We start from the raw sequence: 24,883 nt of genomic DNA on the forward strand, positions 1-24,883 counted from the left end.
TAATGTAAGTAGCGTGTTTGCTCTGTGCAAACGCATACGTCTGGATGCGCATTTGCGGAACAAATTTAGAAACTTTTTCCGGATTAAAAAAAAACAGACAAGTTTGAAAATTAAATGGAAAAAGCGGGGGAGAAAAATTTATTTTGTCAGAGATTATTATATTAATTATAAAGCTTTTTGCTTGCGTTCAGTTAACTCGTTTTCATCTCCAAAGCCGGATCGCAAAAGGGGTATATTTATTGCCACAACAGTTTGTTTGGCGAGCGTTTTTTTATGCCGTTTCCAAATGCAGTTTCCTGGAAATGAGAACCCCGCTGATTTTCGCGACGGGAAGAGATTTCCCGGATGTCGGATGGACAGCCATCGCAAACGTGTCACGCGAGAGCAATATTATGACGTCTCTATCCAAGGCCCTTTTTCGAGAGATCGGCCACCCTCGAGCTCTTCACGCTTCATGCTAATTTCATCGATCCGATCCCGGCTTCTTCCTCTCGCGCCGCGTTTCAAGCCCTCGTCGCGTGTCCGCCTTTGTGCGGGCCGTGCACGGATAAAGGATAATATCCACGTTCCTTTTATGCTATTCGCGTATCGCAACGCGCGACGCTGTATCCGTGCAAAAATGTGTCGAGAATTCCTATTGTCGACGATGAGCCAATAAAACGCCACGAGTCCTCGCCCCACATGCCTTTCATTACTCGGCCGGTCTCTTTTTGGGCGAGATGCCGACGTTTAAATCAACATTGAATTAATTTCAGCTAATAAACAGCTGCCCGAGGAGTGCGTCTGTTTCCAGCAAAATTTTTATATTTTGACGAATCAAGGCTTTAAAATCAAGGGTCTTTGTTAGCAGTCTCTCCGCTCGCATCTCTCAAAGTTCATTTCATAAAAGTCAGCTCCGAAAGCAAACAATCTGTCATTAAAGTTTAATGCGGAAGTGGGGCAGCTTATATGTGTCGAAGAACCTTCCACTTTGGAGATCGGTCCAAGAAGGAAGTGTCGCGGTATGGAAGTACTTTGTAGTTTCGCAAAGTAGTTTCGCCTGCTTGGCTCGCCATTGTCAAACGGCTTGGCTTTTTGTGGTATCGATTTCCACGACATAACGATCTCCACGAATAATGACGGGGGTGACACACGTCGTAAATACATCGCAATGGTTGAGAAGTACAGCCAGCACGATATTTGCGGTTTGACGTCAATCAAAAAACGGTCAAACAGCCCGGACACTCGATGTCACGCGAGGCGCCGATTGTCCCTTGACAGGCAGCCGTCGCTCGTTGGGTTTCTGGCTTTGTCGCCAAGTGCTTCTTTGTGCGCGACAACGACTTTTTTTCATTGTGGATCGGTTTTGACATCGGCCAACTTCACAAGCGCAGCTTGGAAATCATCGAGGAACCGGCTTGGCTAATCTGGAAGATTGCGTGGATTTTTCTGCGCTTCGATAAGCACGCGATAGAAGTGCATTGGAAACCGAGAACCTCAACATCGAAATAAAAACTAAAAAAGTAAAAGTTAAAGTAAGAAAGTCAAGAAAGAAGATATTATATTTTATATAGGCATTCTTTACTTATCTTTTTTGAAATTTGATCGCTTATTATAAAAGAATTTTTATCGTTCTTTTTTTTTTTTTGTTAACTTGAATATTTTTTATTTTTGCATTAAAAAACATTGTTGCAAAAGTTCATACGACTTTTTATTATATTTATAAACTAATTATATATATGGAATATTTTTCTAAAATCGAACATTATAGTCGAATGAAATGTTTTCGATCTCGGTTCGTCATTTACCGATCATTTGTTCAATCTCCCTTTTCCGTCACGGAGATTGCTAATTTGCTGACGGAAGGCATTTGAATCTTCGGAGGTACGTGAAGGCAGGATGTTTCGGACATCGGTGGATGTCGGAGACAAGACGAGGGGTGAGTGCCGGTGACGTCTCTTTCGCGTCAGCGGCGGAGAGACACGACGAGATCGTGCGGTTGTGGTGGTGATGGTGGTCGTCGTGGGCGCCGAGGGGGATGACGCTCCATTCCGGTGGTGGGTCCGAGATGTCAGCTCGTTTCAACGCCATGGTACCTTGACACCGGGTCTAACAAACCCCGGGGAACGAATATCTCTTATGACCGATCCGGCATTCTGTCGCTGGTACCGCCGCCGTCCGGTTTATTTCTCGTATATCTCGTTCCGCTTTTTGATCCGGCACGTGCAATAAAACGTGATCGAGGTGCGATCGATAATCATGAAAAATTTTCGACAGAATCAACCACTTTAATTTCTGATAGTAGATTTTTTGATTGATTGAACTTTAGAACTATTTGTGGAAATTTTATTTAAAATATTACACACAATATTACAACGAAATTCTAACTTTATAGAAGTGATCAATTTGCAGTACTTTTTTACTTTAATGTAAATATCAACTTATTAAATTTAGAAAAGATTTATCTAAGATTTACAAAGAGAAATATGGCATACTTAAAGAATGTTCTAAACGGAACAAAAAATGATCTTAAACCAACAGCATTAAGTGGAATTAAAAATAATCTTGTAGCTTCAATGATTAATTAGATAATGATTAATATTAATGAAATGAAAATGTATATATATTTCTTTCATTAATTAATTGAATTAATTATATTATTTTTAATTATACTTGATGCTGTTGACTCAACATTAATTTTTTTCCATGTATACAACGATTTGCTATACTTTATGTTGCAAATACAACGTTTTAGAAATTATATTTTTGCATACACCTCTCAATCAAACGAATCTTGCGTCGAAAAAATTTTCGTAAACACATTAATTCTCGATACTTTTTAATGATAATATTGAAACTGAAAAATTCGACATTTTTACTATGGCCTTAATATGGCGTCGCTTGCCGCGACATATGTGACATAATACAGAATGTATGGAAATAAATTGCGAAACTATTGGCAGCAGGACGATCTGCCGTTTTAGTTTTGTGAGAAATTCTTTTACGGCTCAGTCGGGATTTATACGAGCTGTAAGTGACAGAAGCGACGAACGCAGCCCACGAAAGAAGACAAATAAAAGATATGAAAATAAAAAGAGCGGTGCTGTCTTTAAGAGGTCGTAAATTCTTCGCGCCTGTAGATATTTTCATCGCGCTCACATTCGCGTATACATGCGCAAAATGGTTTAATCGATTGGTATAGTGTCACAGACAATAGAAACTTTTAACTTTGTTTTCGTTTTTATGAGAGCGCAATTAAATAAGAAATTAAATAAACAAAAATCAAATATAACACGAGTACACGATAAAACAACTTTCTGTGAAAATAATTTCTATAAATCTTCTTCATGCAGGTGAAAAAAGAAGAAAGAAAAGCAAGAAAGAATGGGAGAAAAATTTTTAAAAATTAATTATTTAATAAGAAAAATATGTACAAATATATTAAAAAAAAAAAAATCAGAAGTCGAGGAGTAATGTATTTTTACACTGATTAACTTCTCAGAATGATAGTAATATCATCATCAAAATTTATTTTTCCTTTCCCATTGAAATCTCCATACTCGTTACGGTATCGCGAACGCGATACATTGTGATATTATCAGTATGTCAGGGCGGCCACTTAACAGCGATCGCAAATTTCGGTACGCGAATACGTGCATAGCGAGCGTTAACGTAACTCGCGTCGCGAACGCGCGAGTGCGCACTTACGTCGGCAGAAGCCGAGTCCCCTTGGAGTGGCGCGGAGACGGATATAATTGAAGGCGGAGGTAATTAACTCCCTCGTGCAGTGCACCGCGCCACGTCGGCAACCGCTCACCGCATCGTTTTAATTACCGCTCTCGTCGCATTTCATTGGGCAGAAGCGCCTCCGTGCTTCTCTCTGTTCTTCCCGGAGGATCTCTCCGCACACTTCGTATTTATAATAAATCCGATACCATCGAGAGAGAGAGAGAGAGAGAGAGAGAGAGAGAGAGAGAAGCGCTCCGGAATGCCATCCGGCGATCCTCCGAAGATGCTCCTTAAAAAGGAAATATTTTCTTCGCTATATTTTTGCGTTACATAAAATTTTAGGACGAGAGAAAAACAAAAAGGAATAAATTTAACGAAAACAAAAATGTAGTTAAAGAATAGTCTAGAAGTATATACAAAGAGAGATTAAATTCTATTTCTTTCATTTATGTTTAATTAGGTCTATATTCTCTCTCTTGATATTATTTTATCTTGATATAATTTCATTTTTTTTATCGTTTTTCAAATCTGCATAGTTGAGTTTGCCTTTTTTTGCGAAATATCATTAAATGCAAATGGTGTTACACATCAAAAAGTTATCAAAAGTAAAGCAATACATGATCTCTCTGTTTTACGGGTTAATGTTTGGATTGCAGGTGTCTTCGATCAACAGGGTACTGAGGAATCTAGCTGCGCAAAAGGAGCAGAGGCAGCAACAGCAACAGCAGCAACAAGGGGTGGGCGCTGTGGGGGTTGGCGTCGGTGCTGGCAGTCCGGCAGAGAGCGTTTACGATAAACTCAGGCTACTAAACGGACAGACCACCGGCTGGCCACGACCCAATCCCTGGTAAAATTAACATTCATTGACAGATAAATTGCATGCTCGTTTAAACGTTATTATGTTAATCGTGTGTCCTCTAAAACAAGGATTACTTTTTGACTTATTTTAAACTTTTTATCTTTAAAAATTAACTTTAAGAAGAAAGAATTAAAATTAATTTATTACATAAAGCGGATTAGCGAGATCATTTCTGTAATGAAATAGGATAAAATAATTTTGTTAAATTGGAGTAAATTTTATTATTCCTAACTTTTTGCTAAATTTTTATAAGTTTTATAAGTGCTTTTTTCTCTTGATATAAAATTAATTCTCTTTGTAAAATGTAAAATCGTATGTATTTATTAAGAACAATTGTTATCTTAGGTATCCATCAAGCGCAGGAAGTCCGTTTTCGTCGATACAATCTAGTTTGAGTCCGAGCCATTGTTCGTCCCTCCCACCGGATCCGGCGGACATATTGCACGCGAAGAAAGGTAAGTTTACGTCTAAATAATTATTGTAACATCTTATCGGCGCAAATTTTTTCGCCATTAAATCCTTCCATGATTTGGCTATTACGGAAAAGTACGAGTTCGGAGGTATTTGACCGAATATATACGCATAGCTTGTTAAAAGCATCCCATACTTTTAGCCAAGGCTGTATTTAGTTAAGGCAAAAGGCTTCGCTCGCATGCACGAAAGCCTTCGACAATTGTTGGCGCACGATATTCCGCTGTGTTTTCTGTGTTAAAGCGTTAGCGTGAAACGCAAATACATGTGCGGGCTGAGTGGCCACAGGCAGCAGGCGGGAGAGGTGCGTTTTAATTAATTAATCTGTCGGGCCAAACGATACTAATATCAATGTAATTCCGTCGGTGGGTCCCGCGGTTCGCCACACGCGTGTGTGCAACGCTTTTCCGGTAATAATTTTCCGGTAACGTTTAAGCGCGATCTTCGAAGCGTAGAGGAACAGAGAAATGCGGAGCAAAATGGAGAGAGAGAGAGAGAGAGAGAGAGAGAGGAGGGAAGAGGAGGCGGGGAGGTCGAGCTGAACGGGGGTTGCAGAGGGTTGCGCGGAAACGTGGTTGCAGTCGACCAACCCACGCGAAACTACTCCGACGGCGTATTCTCCCCCCGTCCTTCCTATTTCTCTTTGGCGGCACATCAAACGCGTGCGATTTCTTTCCCCTGCATTTTCCCGCCATCGTCGCCATCGTCGCCGACGCAGAGTGCGTCAGAAACAGCAAAGAAAAACGGTTCCCTCCGATTTTTTTATTTATCGCGACACTCGCCAATTCTTGTCGATCGTAAGGAACGACTTGCGATTTTGTTCACTTGTATATGAGCGAGTTGTAAAATGTTTTGCAATTGACCAAGCATTGACTATGCAATTATATAAGAATTTCTCGCCTTTATTTAATTTAAATATTTTTCGTAACAATTGCATTTTATTTCCTTGGATCAAGCTTAAGTAATAACATTATTAAAAATTTTTTACTATTTTATTGGCATTAATAGTAGAAGATATACCATCGAAAATCAAGATGTAAACAATTTTATTATTAAATAATTAAAATTATAAAAATATTTAATTTGAATATTGAATATTAAATTTACGTCTTAATTTATATAAATTTAATTATATAATTGATCTTATAAAAATTGTCTTATAGGTGATTGTAAAAATTGCAGCGAAATTTTTATAAATAAATATAAATTGTATATATGAACTCCAACAACAATTTTATTATTAATTATTTATTCAATATATGACTATATAATATGACTATATATTCGATATTATATATATATTCGATTATTACATATATCTGTATTAATATTATAATCAGAAATAGTCTTTTACTTTTTATCAATAGTATTAATAACGCTAATCTCTAATGAAAATAGCATGTGTTATCGCGAGCGCATGATCTTTGCAATATAGCATATTATTCCGTATTCTGTATTATTTTGCAGTATGGCATATTATTCCGTATTCCGATCTTGTAGAGGGTGGTGGGAAGGAGGTACGCAATCAAATATGGTAACTGTTGCGAGCGTTCAACCGCATGCGGGCCCCGGGGGCCGGATTATCGATGCGTTGCTGCGGGGGTAGCATCGTTTATAGGATAACCCGTGTCAGGAGGGTTGTTTCATCCCCGTCCTTTCCCCTCTCGCCCTCTCGCCATCGTCTCACGTGCTCTCTTCGCCTGTCGACATCTCCCTTTCTCTCTCTCGCATTCTCTTCTTGGAGGTCTGTCTCATTCGCGTGTATCTTCCCTAAGTATCTCGACTGTTGTCGATGTATCGGTCGAAACGGGAGACCCAACGACGCCCCCGGCCAATCACGCGGTAACCACCTCCCCGTTCCTCGGAAAAGCAAAGCGAAAGCAGATTACGGCGCAATCATCGCGCGAGCTGCAGGCGCCGCTCGCTCCCCCCGTCCTGACATTGGCGAGGGGGCGAGATTTTTCGATCTGGTCTCCTCTCATATAACGCATTTTAATTCTAATCTAGATCAGACTTTTTTAGCAGGACTTTCAGAATTTCTTTTCGTTTCTGGTTGAAAGAAAAGAATCTCATATTTGGTGATGTCAATATTATACTATTTAAACTGTAATATTCTTTTTAATAGTTACTTAGTCCACATATAATTTATATTATCTGTTTATAAAAAGTTTGCTACAATTTTGTTGCCATAAATATTGTTACGAGTCTGCCGAATTGATAAAAATGTCCATCTCGAATAATAAAAAGGTTCACGTCCAAACTTTAGTTATAAAGTGATATTTTTTTTTCTCAATAAATTGTGTAATAAATAATATGATTTAAAATAAATTGGTTATCGACTTAATAGTATGATATGTTTTTAACTTTGATGTAAAAATCGCATTTCAAAAATCGCAAAATCGAATAACAATTGGCGTATAATTCAAAAGTGTAAAAGCGAAATGTATAAAAATATATATAAAATACTATTAGATATAATTAGGCTCTTGTCTGATGACAGAAAATGTCAATATTCAAGTGTTCTTAAATAATTTTTTATTTTTTCCAAATCAGGTATATTTTTTTAATGAGACGTATACATTGTTTACAGATCGATTTTTGTATGACTATTTTTTTTAAATGATAAGTGAATAAGCAGAAAAATCTAAGTTTTACTTGATAGAAATTAGTTAATATTTACTGACCAATTATATCTGGTTAATTTATAACTAATTATTGACCAATATTCTGACTAACATTTTTGTTAGTCAGAATATTTCGAGTTTTACTGGCCAGAAACTGGTTTAGCATTTACTGGGTAGTTTCTAATTGCTGATCAGTATTATCTAACAAAAATTTTCTGATCAGTTATTGGATAGTTACTGTCCAGTAAATTCAAAAGAATCAAAACTAACTAGTTTCTAGTGAATAACCAGTTTTTCTTGTATATTTTTCTACTTGGGTAATTCTAAACGCATATTAATAAATATCCGTTTTTCGCTTCAACAATATTGAAAATAAAAGTTGCAACTTATTACTTTATTTTCAACGAGAGATTGTTTTAATAAATTAGCTACAGCGCATATTAAAGTTAACCCTTCGTCGTTCTAAGCACTCTCCTACGTATATACGCTTCTCAAAGGGAGTTATTTAAGTCTTCAGCGGTTCTCACGATTCTCCCGATAATGTCGATACTTTTATAACGCCGAAGAACACAACACACTTTCTTCGCGCTTTCTATAAAGAGTTCGCGTTAAAGGACCCAACTAGCAAGGACACAGACGGACTTTTTCATTTTTTATATTTTTATGTTTTTAGCGAAGAGCGCCATTACTACTTTCATTTCCTTCTCAACGAAGTATGGAAAATAGATCAACAGAACAATTTCCCTTGAAACAATTATAATAGTCTGAGAAAAAAACCTGTAGTTACCTTGAAAGTGACTGGTAATTCTATCGTTCTCTTGCAAATTGTTTTTAACTCATTTAATTATGCAAGTTGCATTACAGCTAATAAAGAATATATTATTGCAAAATTTGTTCTTGCTTTTTTTCATAGAAATTTTCCAAAAATCTTCCAAAATGGTTTTGCTTAAAGGTAACTTCAAAAAGAGAGATTTGATCAAGATAATTGAGATGACTATAAATAATAAGAGAGTATTAAAAAGTGCTTAAATTTTTTAATTAAATTTTTGAAAATTATAATTTTTTTGCAAAGCATTTATAATTTCTTTATATAAAAATGTTTTCATTTCCATAATGGATCTTGCCTTGCTTTTCACATCATTTCAATAATATCGATCGGCATGCTATTAATCCTCGGAACATTGCGCAAGAAATATTCTCTGAAATGCAGTCAGTTTAGCTTAGATATCATCGTTCGCAGCCGTTGTCGTGTTGTCGACGTTGTCGGGTTGTCTGGTGGGTCTGACGCACAATGCATCCCGGGGGTTGCATTGTACCGCGAGATCAGACGACGTAGAGGCATGCAGAAGAATTTTCACCAGAGGGTGGCGAGAAGGAAACAGGCAGGCGGAAAAGAAAGAGAGATAAAGAAAAGAAAGAGATAAACAGAAGACCAGATACCGAGATAAAAAGAGAAGAGAGATAAGAGAACGCGCGGAAAGGGTCTCCATCATGATCTAGGCGAAAGGGGGTCGTTGCAGCATTGTTTTTTCCTCCTCTAAACTCCGCATGGGTGTCGTTGCGGGGGGAAACGCGGGATTTCAAATACCTTTTTGCGATTTCAATATCGCTGATGCCGTGTACGCGACAACATAAACGTGTTATTGGCGGCACCAACGAGGAAACAACAATAAGGGAAGAGGAAGGGATCACAATATTTTTGGCAATAATATAAAATCCTTTTATCCTCATATATCGCGAATATTTACACGAATACTTTGCGCTAAATCCGTTCAGTAGTAACATATAAGTTCGGTAACATATAAGTGAAATTTACGTAAAGCAAAATTTGCATATTAAAATTGCATATTAAAATTTAATTGTATACGCATTAAGAAAATTCTAATCGTTCAAATCGGTTACTTTTTAATCTTTACTCGAGCCTTTTGGTTTAGAATATTCAGTCACGCTCGTTGAGCCCTGAGCCCCCGAATTTCGAATTTAAAAATATAAGGAACCAGTCGTGACAAGATTAAGGGTAGGATAAATTCGAAAATGATTGGTTCTGGATTTAATAGCACTTCGCGCATTCAATCTCTCTCTAAGTCGCGATAGGCGGGTTAACGTGCTTTTATCACTAGCACCCTGCTCGCACGGCTCATTCACGGCGAGTCTCCCTTGCGAGCCCCTTCTTCCGGATTCTCTTTTCTGCCCGTCGAAGGCGCGCGCGTATTCAGCCTTTCGCGGCATATTCGCTGATCTCCGGTCGAGATACAGAGGTAAAACAATATAATGGCTGCCTGCTGCGCCCGCTACCACGGGATCGAGGGTGCACCGAAGGCATTATTATTGTCGACCTTCTTTATCTCGCGAGCCCGATCTCTTGCTCTCCATCCGTCATCCCTTTCCGTTTCTCTCTGATCTCCTTCGTTTTTCTTTGTCAAATTTTCTCCCGAGTTAGATATAGATATACGCACCGCCGCGAAACGATGCAACAGCTTTTATCGCCAACCGGCACAATGCGGTTCTCTGGTTGCCTCCGTTCTGGTCGTTGTTCTTGTCGTTGTTTCTACCGTCATTCTCCCGTTGGTTCATTCAGTTTCTCAAAGCTGCATCAATGTCGCATCGGTCTCTGACTCACATTAATAATGCGAATCTTCTAAAAAGTGTATACAATAATTCTTTAACTTTCTGACATATTTGAAATCCCTTCCAAGTGATATAAACAATTGATGTCAACTATTCTAGGTGGAGAAGAAGTATCATGCATCATCGATGATTAATAAATATCGCGAGAGGATGACCAAATAAAAATATATAAATTATAAAAGCAATTATAAATATAACTTAAAGGATAATTATCCAAGTAGAAAAATATATTCAAGAAAAACTGGTTACTCACTAGAAACTGGCTAGTTTTTATTCTTTTGAATTTACTGGATAGTAACTATCCGATAACTGATCAGAAAATTTTTGTTAGATAATACTGGTCAGCAATTAGCCAAAAACTATCCACGTGGTACATTAAATAAAATTTTTAATTGATAGAACAACTGGAACAGATTGGTAGACAACTGGAACAGATAGTTGCAAATCTATAAACTTTTATGTTTTCGTTCGAATCGCTGCTTACTCCACGAAAGAAATCTTTTGAAGACAGATAACGCCACGGCGGAGATTCCACGCGTCGTAAAAATTGCATTTAGCATCACGTGCCTTCGTGCGCCCCGTCTCTCCTCTCTCGAACTCGATCGCGAACCAATTCTTCCCGCTTCCGGTTGCCTCGCGTTGGCAAAACGGCCCGTGGTTTCGATTGAGAATCACCCAAGCACCGCCACCGCCGTCTCTCCCACCGTCGCCGTTGCATTTTTACGATCGGGTTTGAAATTCGATAGACCAAGATTTCCCAGCGTTGCGGAGCCAAGCTCCGACCCGGATATATCACGTGAAGCGTCATAGACGCACACGTTGCTCCGTTCTATTTCAGGATTCCAGTGCTCGATACCACACCCTCGCATCCAACGCACGCCAGGGCATTACATGACGTATAAACAGGAATATTTACGAGGTGCTCTCCCTCCCTCCCTCCCTCCTCTCCTCCCTTTCCTCCCGCGAACTGGTCTGCGTATACGTGCGCAGTTGGTGCAACGACGAGAGAGAGAGAGAGAGAGAGAGAAATCACGCAAGAGAGGAACTCTATGCATTGGATTCGCAGGTCAGTGGGTTGTCGTGTCGCGTCCGCATCGCCTCGCCTCGCTACGCGTCACTCGAGCCCCGGTGTCACCGCGGCTCGATTTATCGCGTCCGTCAATCTACGAAGGCTGACCTCTCGTCGAGTCTCGGGTTACCTACCTACCTACCTACCTACCTACCTACCTACCTACCTATCTATCTATTCACCTATCCATCTATCTATCCGCATCGGCATGCAGGCGTGCGTCGCAACGCGCGCGTATGCAACGCGCCGCGCGCTCACCCCTTTTGTCTTCCGCTTTATTTCCCCGCGAGCGAGTCACGCGAGACGCACGCTCGACGGCAACCGAGATGGTCAGCCACGGTTATGCATTACGCTACAATGGAGCGTTCTGACTGCCCTTTCCCGTTTCTACGGATTTTTTGATTAATCTAATAATCTCTTCTCCTCCTCCCGCCCCTCTTTCCCCCCTCCCCCCGTCTCCCAATTTTATCGGCCATATTTTTATAATTTTATATTCAATTCTCAAATATTATTGTATGAGGAATAAATAATTTTATTTATCTTTAACCTGTAAAAAGTTATAGACGTAAGATACCTTTTTATTGGACAACTTAAAACCACACCAATAATTTTTTTGTAAAAAATTAATTTTATAATGCGTAATTAATATGATTACGATTTTCATGAAATGTTAATAAATGTAAATGTCAAGTCGCAACGATATTCGAAAATATAGAATAATATATAAAAATTTCAAGAATGTTCTTTCGGATTTAATTAATTACATGTTTTTTTGCCCAATCTTAATTTACGAATCTTCATTTATACAGTATTGTGTAATACATGGTAAGCTGCCAGGAATGAATTTGCTTAAACGACGGAATGAACCATAAATTAACGCAGCGTGACGTTTAGATTCCGCTGACTAAAGGTGTGTCGATTAATAATGTACAGCAGCTCTCTATCTCTATTTCTCTCTTCTCTCTCCCCTCTCTCTCCCTTCTCTCTCTCTTTCTCTCTCTCTCTCTCTCTCTCTCTGTCCACCCTCCCCCTGCCTCCTTCTCCCCTCTCTCTGTCTGTATTTATCTATCTATCTATTTCTCTTCCATGCTAGTTGTGCAAATTCCTATTGAGATTTGTGTATCGAAAACAATACGCTGATCCTCTCTCTTCTATCGCGTCCGAGATAATATTTGGAGGTAATCCCCAGGGATAGAATCATAATCCTCTTTGTACCCAATATTTCACTGTGCAAAATCGCTATTGCGATATCAACTTTACCATACTCGTGACGATACGAGAAATTTAAGCTGTCGATTCGTGTCGAGCAGAAATTGGGCGAAATTTTGTGGCAGAACGTGATTTTGAGAGGGAAAAAAAAAAGGGAAATAAACTCATCTCGCGTGTAAACGCTTTTTTTCTATGCGTCCTTTGCAACGGGAGGATTAACTTCCTAATGCGTCGCGCAATTTCTAATTTACGTGGGAAAATGCATGGATGTTACAGTAATTTATTTTTTTCTATTTCAGATTTAATTAATATACATTTCCATTTCCTTTCATAATTTTCAAGATCTTCGTTAAATACATTTGCAATTTAAGATTATATTAAATCACAAGAGAATTATATTTGTGGAAAGCATCATTTTTTTAAATTATTGATAACTAAAAAATTTCAAGCTTTTTTGCCATTATAAAATTACTTTATCCTCTAATCCTTTGGCAAAATTGTTTTGATTGTTCGGATTGTGCTTATTAACCAACACCCTGTATATCGCATACTAATCACGCGTATCAAGGGAGAGGTAGAGAAAGCGAGGAAAAGGGCAATTGAGAGCGGGGGAGGGGTGCAAGAGGGTGTCTTCCCCCTTCGATTTTGTAATTCCTGTGTATGCTGCGCGCAAATCATTCCGCTCGGACCGTTCGCGGTCTCGCCATTACGGACTTTTGACCGCACGCGGAAACCACGATCGAGGAGAAATTCTTTCGCGATCGAACCAGTTCGCAAAACATGTAACGGAATCTGGAGATGAAATTCCTTCGAACGTGGCAAGCGCGCGTCGCGAATTCAATGGTTCCGCTTCGATAAAAGCTCTTCCAGCTTCGAATTCTGCGCTAAATATTCGTGCAATGTCAAAATCCTTTGTTGTTTGCAATGATCTTAACTTAAGATGCGCGCAAAAATGAAACAAAAAGTTTAAACGTAATATATATGATAATATAGATGGAAATAAAAAAAATAATAATTCAATTTTGAAATACATATTTTAAACATCTAATAACTCAGCAATTTTCTTTAAGAATATACAGCAAAACTAAGCTTAAAAAGAAACGAATCAAGCGACATGTTGATGACCATGTTGTAATTTTTTCGAAAACATGATGTAGAAATTAGAAATTAGAAATTTTGGATATTGTTACACTTTGCATTTGGGAAAGAAGACTTATCTTTATTTCTCATCTTTTACATTTCGTCCTCATATTTTATCATCGTTTACTAGCATATTCCTTAACGGAGGGTTAACGGAGAGGGTTAACGGGGTAAGTTCCTTCTCATTCTCTCTCTTCCTTCCTTCGTTGACTCCGCTCAACCTTGCGAGCATCCGTCAACTTGCTGTCGCCTATCGGAGGGTGGTAACGCGTGAGAGGGTGACAAAGTGGAAATAAGAACGATAAGGGTGATAGTATCCGATCTATCGATTTTAGTCCTAAGGTGTCACGTTTACGTCGAGACAACGCATCTCTTTTTATTATAGATTTTCAATGAGTCGTAAGAGACTGAATAAAGAGATGCTAATTGCGGACGCGTTTTTCTCCCCCACGTGTCGCTACGACTTCGTAGGCTTCAGCATCCGGCGGTCCATTGGAGAAGGGATCGGGGGTAATGCCTGAGAGGGTGACAAAGTGTCTCAGCAACCGCGAAGAGAAAGAGAAAAAGAGAGGGCGAGCGAAGGAGGGGGAGGGGGCGCAGCAAGGCGGAGATCTCTTTCCTTGCACGTTACTTCCTTCAACCCCTCGACGAGACACACGGGTAGGGTTGACTGATCTGCCTCGTAATGCCAATCGATATACACACAGAGAACCATCACCCGGTGCGACACGTCGACCGACGCTCTTTTAGGCAACGTTCACACGAGCAAATACCTACTCGCCTCGCTTTGTCTACAAGAAACGAGGGAAGCAGGAGGAAGGGCTGAACTCACATACGTGACGAATGTACGAATAATGCCAAGATATGTACGCCGTGTAATAAATCCGTGTATAAAAATCCTTTTACACGATCCAAATTTTGTTGGAGAACTCACGATGGCATTTCGTCATCAATTTTAGACATAATGAAATATAAACCAAATAATACTTTTTAAGGAATTATGTTATTTTAAATCTGCGGCTTTGATTCAAGTCTTACTGCACACACACACACACCCCCCCCCCCCACACACACACACACATATACTATACACATTTGTTTACAGAAATAAAATAGCTATGATACTAGAATATTTTTTGTATGGCAAATTAGGCTGAAGATGATGCTGTCTTCAATTTTATTTTATTTGCTCTTCTAATTAAATTGTGTAAAATGAGCTATTAAGAAGTTAGATATCTGCAGTTTAGTATAAAGGATATTCAGTTTAAATTTTGCATTTCCGAGATTAGATTGGTGGGCAGTGAGAGAGCCAGTTCAGTCAAACTATTGCACCCTCATTTTTCAAGACACCCCATATAAAAGAATCTAACCTATAGTAAACACGTCTTCGGAATTCATTACAAGTCTCTCAAAATCAAGAGATTCGTTCGTATTTTTATCGCGTCTTTTACGATATCGGAATTTGATAAGATATGTGTGTATTTGACTTACTTCAGAATAAACACGTGAATATGTAATTGCATTAACATGTTAGCAAAAATTAAAAAAAAAAAACTGTATTCAGAAATTTACAAAAAGTACTGAAAAGTTTACAAAATAGCTGTAAAAGTATTATATTTATTAGACAATAAGAAGTCCGAAAAATATGAAAATTTCAATTTATTTATTTTATAAAAAACGTGGCAACATATAAATAAAGAATTTTTACACAATGGTAATAATAATATATTTAAATTATTTTATTATACAGTTATGTTGTCATATTATTATTTATTAAAATGGATTAAGCAAACTATTATCTTTTATGACGGAAATAGAAATCCGATGTCTATTATATTCTACATAATATTACAAAAATAAAAAGAAAATATGTCGACATATGCTTATACATAGTTTGACGAACGATAAATTATATAAGATCGTAACTTGCCGATCAAACGTCCATAGTGTTACATAACGCTCAAACATTGCGAAGTCATACTTATCGCGTTCTACTCGTCGTTTGAATTATAGTCTTTATGCGTACCGAATTTCATATGACTTCATTTCGCGACCTAATATGAGTAGAATAACAGTGATATTCTGTACTCATTTGGAAAAAAATCTCTCTTAAAATTTTTATATCATAAAATATAATTATCACAGCAATTTATTAATTATGAAACGAAATTATATACATATTTAAAGATTATTTCTAAATAATTATTAATAAAATTACAATGTAAAATTACAGATAAAAATATTGGCATAAAGTCAACTTAAAGGTTAAAGATAAATTTTTAATTTGATAGACTTGCGTTATTGTTATTCCAATCAAAGGATGATATATGCAATCGGCTTTTCACAATGCTTTACCGGCTGGCTCCATGACAACGTCTGTAGACACCGCGCTCCTTTCTTTGAATTCCTATTAATTCAGCGATATTAATCAAAGAGCGGCTTCTGTCTCGTTATAGTGCAATGAGGGGGGTACGTCATTGTTTTCGGTGAAATTCCCCCTTCCCGATTCAATATCGACATGCCCTGTGACGCAATGCGTTCATTCGCCGTCGCTACACACAAGTACACGCACGTACACGCACGTACACGCACGAGAGAACATACACGTCCATGAGCGATGTATGCAGCTTGTGAAAACTGCGAGGGATGTACGCCGACACGAGAAGGAAGAATCACAAAGGCCGGGCGTCGTCGTCGTCGTCGTTGCGATCGAGCGAAAGCAGGTGCCGACTTCGAAAGAGCCGAAAAGAGTTCGACGTGCTTGTCGACGGGGGATCTTCAATCACCCGATAGTGTGCTCGCATAGAACGTATACGCGGCCACATATTTTCCCTCCTCCTCCTCTCTTCCGCTACTCTTCCATTTTTTTTATTGTTGTCTTAGCGACCCTTCACACCGCACAGAGTCGCGCGGAGAATCCTTGTAAAGAGTGAAAAGAGAGAGATGAAATCCAGGGAACAAGAAACGACGAGGATTAAAACGAAGAATATATAAAAATAAGGGTCACAAGAAGAAAGTCCAATCGAGAAAATCAAGAAAAAATTATCCTCAAAACGGCACTAAAGAAACGATGCGAAAACGCAAGGGTAGTCTTATCTTGAAGACGTTAAAAATAAAACTTCGATGAACAATTATTTTCTCTAAAGATTAGATAAACAGTATAAAATTGTTATATATTTCGAAGTGCAAAAAGGAGAGATATCGAAGTAATATTTTTTATACACGATCTTCGTCACATTACAAAGTGCAAAGTCGGTGTTTAAATATTCCTAATTGTTTTCTGTCTGGTTGTTCCCTTCCTCGCGAGTCCCGAGAACCCTGAGGAGGATAGGCTTGGCTGTGTTCCCACCAAGCGCCGCGGGAGCCTCCCGCTATTTTCTTAATCTGGCACCATATAAACCGACGGAACAAACGGACAGCCCGCCGAGTGTGTCCACACACACACACACACACACACACACACACACACACACACACACACACACACACACACACACACACACACACACGACTCGCATTTTCCCATAACCACATAGGAAACCGCGAGAAAGTTACCCCCGTAGACGCGCGGATCTAGCGGTCTACCACCACGGCCAGATGTCACTTCTGCGTGACCCTCAGCGTCTTTTCTTAGCATCTACCCTGCTTTCCTCCGTCTCTTGTTCTCGCTCCTTCTCCAGTTCATTTTTATTAGCTCCTTCTCCAATTCATTTTTATTTTTATTCCCCCCCGCATCTCCGTCTTTTGCATCACGCGGCTCTCCTCAGGTGCTCCGAAGTTATTATCGTCTCTCTCGGCCGACCGGCCATGTTTCTGGAACCTTTGTTCTCCTCGTGGATCAGCCGAGACTATTCGCGGTAAGCGTAATTCTTTTCTTCTCCATCACGCTGCAAATGGGCTATCGATGTAAGATAGAGGAAATTTATTTTCCAAAAAGATACCGGTAATACGTACATTAGGAAAATGATTTATTATCTTTTCGTTATTATCATTTCAAATGTTTATCTCACGAAAAGCGTAAAGAATCATGGTAAAGACCAAACATATATCTATATCAATTATGATAATAGATTATAGATAATATTACAGCAAATTTGAATAACCTGTAATTGATATATAAGATAAATGATATGAATTAAAAATTATTAACAATTTATCTTATTTTTTTATTTCAAATATAATGTTTAAAAAAAGTAACAGCGTTTTAAAATAAGAGAAAAATGCAAAGTTACCTATAGAAATTTCGATACGTATTATGTTCCTACTAGATTAAGTTAATCTCCTGTCTATCGATGCCTCGTGTTGCTAAAGCATGTGGAACAAATTATGCGATTTTTTTTTATCAAGAGAATTCGCGAAATATTATCTAATCGATGCAAGGCTTATCCATTCATCCATTTATACGACAGTATAATTGAGTAGCAAAAAATTATGGAGGTAAATTTTTTATTTCAAAAAATTGAATATGCAAGCCGAAGGATTATTTAGGATTTTCCTTGCGGAAAAAATTGCATATGAAAAATTATAATTAATGAACTTGAATACATATTTTAATAAAATTTTTCAATTTTTTTCTAGATCAATTTATAAATTAAATATTATCGAGGCTTGAAGATTTTTCAAAAAATTTTCTTATTCAAATCATAAAAATTGTCTTTAATAAAATATCTTGGAACGACATTAAAAAAGGCACTTTAAACAATCAGAAAATAATCTCGTTAGTTAAGATGTAAAAATGAGGATAGAAAGTCGCGGACACTCGTGTCGGATCTGAATCATCACGAAAAAAACAAAGCATCGCGCGAAATAACGAGACGGAGAGGTAGAGAGACGGGTTGCCGAGAAAAAAGGAACGGTACGGTGGCAACTTCCCGAAAAATTAATATCCCGTGGGAAGGAGGGTGCACCGGCTGGTTGGCTCTCGGGGACGCTTCCGCGCTCGGCGGGATGCAAAGGAGCGAGAAAACGATGGATGGTGATGGTGGTGCGGAGAGCAACGAATGGAAAACCAGGAGAAACTTTGTTTTCCAAAGCGATTTTCTCGTACTTCCAACGGGGGAAATACTCGGGTCGAAAGGTGGAAAAAACCAAAGAAACGCGTAAAAGAATTAGACGCATCTCACGAATTAAGTTTCCCTAGAAGAAATTCTAGTCTAAGGCGGGATTGGCCACGATCGCCATGGCCGCATTCTCGAACGATCGGCCAGGTAAGATTTAATTGGGCTTGATCGCTTGACCGGATTAATTAATCGGCCGATTACGCCTATCGACGAAGTTTCGGCCTTTCCGCGTTCGTCCTTCTTCGGGCTATTTACTCCGACTGCGCCGGAGGGTATCTCTTTGTTCGCCGTCGGACGATGGCCCGGCTAAATTCTTAAGAGCCTTGTTTGTTGCCTGGTGGACCTTAATTAAAAGTTCTCACCAATCTGGCTTGCATAATTACGCCCGATATAGGGTATCAACAGCTGGCGTGAGTTGAAGCCACGATTTTCATTGTTCCCAAGGCGATCCGTCGATTTCTTCTCTGAGACCTCTTACGTAATTTACGTAACACGATTAAAGATCATAGTTTTTGTTTTATATCTTCGTTTTACGTATGTTTTTAATGAATTTAACGCATAAATCGATATGAAATACCATCCACCATGAGTATCTTCATCGTAGTTAAGCATAAGAATTTTTGCAAATTTGCAAAATCGCAAAAATACATTTTTTCCTGTCTCAAATCCGCGATCCAAGTGTATTCTTAGAAATATGTGAATATTCTACTGGGATTTTCGTATTCCTTCAAAGTTATGGGCCACTGGCAAGGAACATCCAAGACGCCCGCCGGTCGTCATAGTAAAGAGGGAAGAATAGGGAGAGGTAACGGAGTACCGGGAGGAGAGGAGGTCTGCGTGGGTTGGAACGTTGGCTGTAGAATTTTGGGAGAATTCTGACGGGGGATTGGTTGCGTCGGAGTGAACTTATGAAACGCCCAACCCTGTTGCCGGTTGTGCCAAGCGAGATATTAAATTTCTGGAATTTTGCGGTTAGGCACGTCTACATGCCGACGGGTCCCTCTCTGTTTCTCTCTCTCTCTCTCTCTCTCTCTCTCTCTCTCTCTCTCTCTCTCTTTCTCTCTCTCTCTCTCTCTCTTTCTCTTCTTTCTCTTTATCTCACCGATACGTCCGCGTCTACGCCCACGATCATGCTGAAGAAACTCGTTCAATTACAATTCTGCTGTGAAATAGTGGAAAGATATCGTCTTCGTTGAAATAACTTTCGCACGCACGAGAAGAATTCCTATAGAATTATCAATTATCGATCGTTGCCTTCTGTCATTTCTTCAACACTTTTTTTCAAGACGACGTGTAATGTAAAAAAAAAAAAACATAAAGTGAAAAATTTCGTTTTTTTTACCATCAACTTTATTGCGTCGTCAGCTTAGCCTAATTGTCAGTGAATACTGAATAATCTGTGCAACATGTACAATGCGATTTACAAGAATCTCGCGTCGATGTTCTTGCGTACGGTTTATTGGAAGGTGAGAATATATCTGGAGTCGCCAGCTGCCGGCGCCTGATAATTCGCCGTGTAAGCGGTATAACTCAGGGGGTTGGCTAGAGACACCACGCTCGAGGGGTTGTCATACTGATATTGCACCTGCGCGGCCACCGGCTCGATCTCGAGTTTCTGCGGCTTAGCCTCCGCGGATGCAACCGCGGCGACCGGAGCGACCGGGGCGACAGATAATTGCACTCCAGCTGGCAGGATCTGCAGCTTCTGCAGAGGTGCGTACGCGTAGATCGGACCACGAAGAGGCTCCACGTTTTCGGCGCGAATTTTGGCGAAGTATTTCATGGCCTCGACATCCTGGCGGCTGATGTATCGCACTCGTTGAAGACGACCATCGGGAAGGGCCACGTAGTACTCCCCGGATTGCTGAGGCTGCTTCGTGTCCACGTCCTCGTCCTCGAGCTCGTTCACCGCGTTCACGGGTTCGGACTGAAAGAAGGACTTTATAATTTATATTCTTGTTTAATCAATTGCTATCATCATCATCATCAATCAATGATTTGAATTGAGATTCTATTTGAAAAGTAAAGTAAAATAAAATTACTTGATTATATTGTAGAGAATGTATATAAATTGAAAATATTTATGTTAATATATAAATATATAGAAATGAAGTCTATTTTCAAATTCAAGTTGCAATCGTAATTAGATTTTTTAAAAAAAGTTCTTCGATATGTATCTAAAAAAAAATTACAGATATGACACGAAAAATTGTTTATTAAATAAATCTGCAAGAACTACGTATGTTATATAAAGCAATAATTGTGCGTTTCTCGGTAAAAGAAAATTTCTCTGTTTTTATCCCGCCAAACAAAAGATGTAGGCTCGCAGACGACCTCGAATCACGGGTGAATGCATTACAGGTTGTGTCACGCCAGTCTTCGAATTTGGTACGGACACACACGTGCTCGAGACCCGCGATCGAAAGTAAACGGCGTCTCGAATACTAATGTCGTTAGGACAGCGGGAGAAACGACGAGAACGAACGAACGTCGAAGATCGAAAAAGAAGCACCTCGGTGTGCCAGTGCGATTTAAATTCCGCCGAACCTTTTCCGCTCTCGCGTAGGCTCACATGCCAACTCGATGCTTCTCAGCATGTTCTCTCTTCGGAACGAGAAGATAAATCTATGTTACGTAATGTTACATAAAGCCGGAAAACAGGCACGTACGACGTGTGAGATTTGATCAACTAAAGGCTGGAAATTTCTGGCAATTTTCCCGATAGGCTTCTCAATAAATTGATATTGAAGTCGCGATTAATTATCTATCATATCTCTATAGATAGAAAGATACAAGAAAAAAAAAGAAATTTTTTTACTAAAATTCCATTTACATTTAATATGTAAAATAGTAAGCTATGTCAATAAATATCATATATTCGTCAGTTTCCAATATATATATATATATATATATATATATATATATATATATATATATATATCAATTTAATAGATTTGAAATTCCTTGTATCGAAAATTTAATCGAGATTCTTTTTCCTTATCTTGATTTTCAGCATCACGCAAATTAATAATTCCAAGAGAGAGAAGATTCGTGTTTTACTTACCTCAGACTCAGTGATGCCCCGAACGGTAGATATCTCTTCCTCTTCGGTGGAATTAGAAATTTCAGTCGTCGTGGATTCTTCCGGTGCTCCGTACTCTTGTTGAGGACCGGTTGGTGCTCCGTATTGTTCCTGAGGCGCACTTGGTGCTCCGTATTGCTGCTGAGGCGCGTTTGGCGTTCTGTATTGCTGCTGAGGTGCGTTCGGCGCTGCGTATTGCTGCTGAGGTGCGTTCGGCGCTGCATATTGCTGCTGAGGCGCGTTCGGCGCTCCGTATTGCTGCTGAGGGGAGTTTGACGCTCCGTATTGCTGCTGAGGTGCATTTGGCGCTCCATATTGTTGCTGAGGCGCTCCGTTTTGCTGCTGTTTTTGAGGAAGATTAAAGGCAGGTCCCTCTGGTTTCCAACCAGACGCGGGATACGGCGCGGCCTCCTCCTGTTGACGGGCGAAGTAATATTGTCTCTGTTGCTGATATTGCTGGCGATACCTCGGCGGCTCGGCGAGGACCACGGCGGCCAAGAGAACGACGCTGACGAGTATCTGTTTAGTATGAAAATCAGATCAATTCGCTCAATATTATTGCAATAAAATTATGCGAGGCATTATTTACTGAAAAGATCGATTAAAATCTTTATCTTTTTAATCAGCGTTTTTCCAGAAAAAAATGTTGTAATAATCTAAAATAAATTAATGAATTAATAACTACCTTCATCGTTGTACGATGGCAGTTAACTAGTTGTGTTGACGAGCTGACTGACTTCTGCCGTCCATCGCCAGTGGATTATATACACGGCGTCTCGTATGCGTTCTGCATGTCTAAGGAGGATATCCCGCGATCGGGGTAGCGACGCGTTCACCGGTCGGCGGGTGACATTGGCCTCTTAAAAAGAAACTGATGAATCCTCGATCATTGTTGGCTCATCATCCGGCCGTTCGCGCGTTCACCTTCGCCTTTGTCGGCGAGCGGGCACCTTTTTAACAAAAGCTCTTCACTGCTCGGCAGTGAAGTACGGCCGACTTCTTCGGCTTCTTCTCGGCTTCAAACTCCACCTCTCGCTCTTTTCCGCGCGTTGTGTTTGTTCCGGACGCACGAAGCGAAAGAAATCGCGCTTCTGTCCTATCCTATCGACGATTAAATTTAAAACGGATTGAACGCGTGTTCGCGTTCGCTACACCCGGAGATTCACCACTTTTGCCACGAAACGATATATTTCTTTATATAATATCATTATAAGTTACATAACACCACTTATTTTGAGAAAAACTTAAATTACATTTTGAAAATAAAATAAAATTAATATTAAAATTAAGGTAAGAAAGCTAAATAAAAGAATTAAATTTTTTTTATTATTCATGTCACGTTGCTATTAATGTCTCGAGAACATTTTTATTCATATAGACTCATTATAATTTACAAAAAGAGCACCGTAGGTTCGCATAGTACACCGTGCGCTCGTTACCAAATCGTTTTTGTACAGAAACGCTTCTACCTCTCATTTGAGTTTTAAGAAAAGCATTTCTTTCGACTCATCTAATCCATCATCGACGTCCTCATCGCCCGTGACCGATGATCGCGGTATTTAACATATTTCACGGGTCGGAGCAAGGCCGTATTATGCGACGATTACGTCGACGTAATTTTAACTCCGGCTCGTCATGCGCGGCATGCGTGTCGTACGTGTCGACCATTCCACGCACGGATTTCGCCGATGAGTCGCGGCGGCGTGGCGCGGCGCGGCGCGGCGCGGCGTGGCGCGTGACGATGATTCTCGCTAATCAATTCACCGGTGTACCCGATCTGACCAGCATCCGAGAAAAGAACGCGAATCGTCCCGCGTCGCGGTGCGTCATCCAGGATCACTTGGCCGACCGACCAGCCGATCGATCGATAATAGTTCAGAATTTATAATGATCGGTATCTCACCTCGAGATACGCGTACGTGCGTAAAACGAGCTCTCCAATCGGTGTCGCGTTGTTCGTACGAAAGGAGACTTCTAATCGAATCGCTATGTCGTTTTTTGGGCGAACCTACTGCTCCGTATCACGTTATAAAGATTAATTCGCGGAATTAATGGGAATAATTATCTTTGTGATTTTGCAATCAAAAGGATTACGTTCAAAAGACAAGATTGCATCTTAGTTATACATAAAAGTATTAAATTCGAATCTTGAAATAAATCTTTTAAGAAAGATACTGTCTTAATGAGAGTCTTTTTTTAGCATTGATTTATGCCCAAGCTTATGCTTCTTTATTATCAATTCTTTGATTATATTACCTTGAAATATATATATATATATATATATCGCGCACGAGATAATAAAATTATGATATTTAACTTTTAATACAATCTGGAGCTTTTTAAAATGTATAATCTTGTGATCTGATCATTCAGAATGATCAACAGAATATTGCTTTTAAATCCTTTCCGTTCAAATAGATCTTTGAGAGGGTGCATTCCTCTGCCAAAACTGATGCCTGCGCCCCTCGCGAGCTCCATGCGAAAGACGCTGGGAAAAAGAGACGTTCGAATCGCGACAACGCGAAATCGCGAAATGCGAGCTACTCTCTCTGGCGCGACGCGAAATAGCGCGGCTGCAGCGGGGTTGACGGGGACCACGAGGGGAGTTGAGGGTACACGAGGGGGGCCGATCACGGTGGTAGTCGCGCCGGGCCGAGAGCGGCAAAGGAGAGGGACGGCACGACGGCGGCGGCGGAGGGGTGGGCCCGGGCAAAGCAAATTATTCACACTCAAACGACTCCATTTCAATATCGGGCCGAAGCCCAGGGACAAAAGAAGGGCGAGATGCCTGTCTCCCTCCTGCTTTCGCTTTGCGCCGCGTTGCTGCTGCTGCTGCTGCTGCTGCTGCTGCTGCTGTTGCTGTTGCTGTTGCTGGCTGCTCGCCGCTGCCCGCCACTGCTCTGGTGCCTGTGTCTGCAGCCTGCAGGCTTAACTCTCTTTTCCTCTTTCGCTTTACACCCTCTCCCCCTATACCGTGACCCTTTTCTCTCCCAATCTCTTTTTCTCTTTCGCTCGCTCTCTCTGACTCTTCCT

At 39.9% G+C, this 24,883-nt stretch overlaps 2 protein-coding genes across 2 annotated transcripts in view; one reads left to right on the forward strand and one right to left on the reverse strand.

The window, feature by feature from the left end:
• LOC105424612 (paired box protein Pax-6) overlaps positions 1–24,883 on the forward strand; it is a 65,192-nt gene that overhangs the window by 21,368 nt on the left and 18,941 nt on the right. Inside the window, 2 exon segments of the mRNA XM_089084156.1 lie at positions 4,365–4,555; positions 4,913–5,022. Coding sequence (XP_088940282.1) covers positions 4,365–4,555; positions 4,913–5,022 — 301 coding nt within the window.
• Positions 18,268–23,893, reverse strand: LOC105424611 (uncharacterized). The gene is made up of 3 exons (XM_011634916.2): positions 22,536–23,893; positions 21,833–22,369; positions 18,268–20,695 (listed from the first exon to the last, which is right to left on the reverse strand). The coding sequence occupies exons 1-3, from the start codon at positions 22,539–22,541 to the stop codon at positions 20,225–20,227; spliced, it is 1,014 nt and encodes a 337-aa protein (XP_011633218.2). The 5' UTR covers positions 22,542–23,893; the 3' UTR covers positions 18,268–20,224.

This window comes from Pogonomyrmex barbatus, unplaced genomic scaffold (assembly GCF_055798465.1).
Source record: "Pogonomyrmex barbatus isolate J1 unplaced genomic scaffold, ASM5579846v1 scaffold8, whole genome shotgun sequence".
NCBI classification, from domain to species: Eukaryota; Metazoa; Arthropoda; class Insecta; order Hymenoptera; family Formicidae; genus Pogonomyrmex; species Pogonomyrmex barbatus.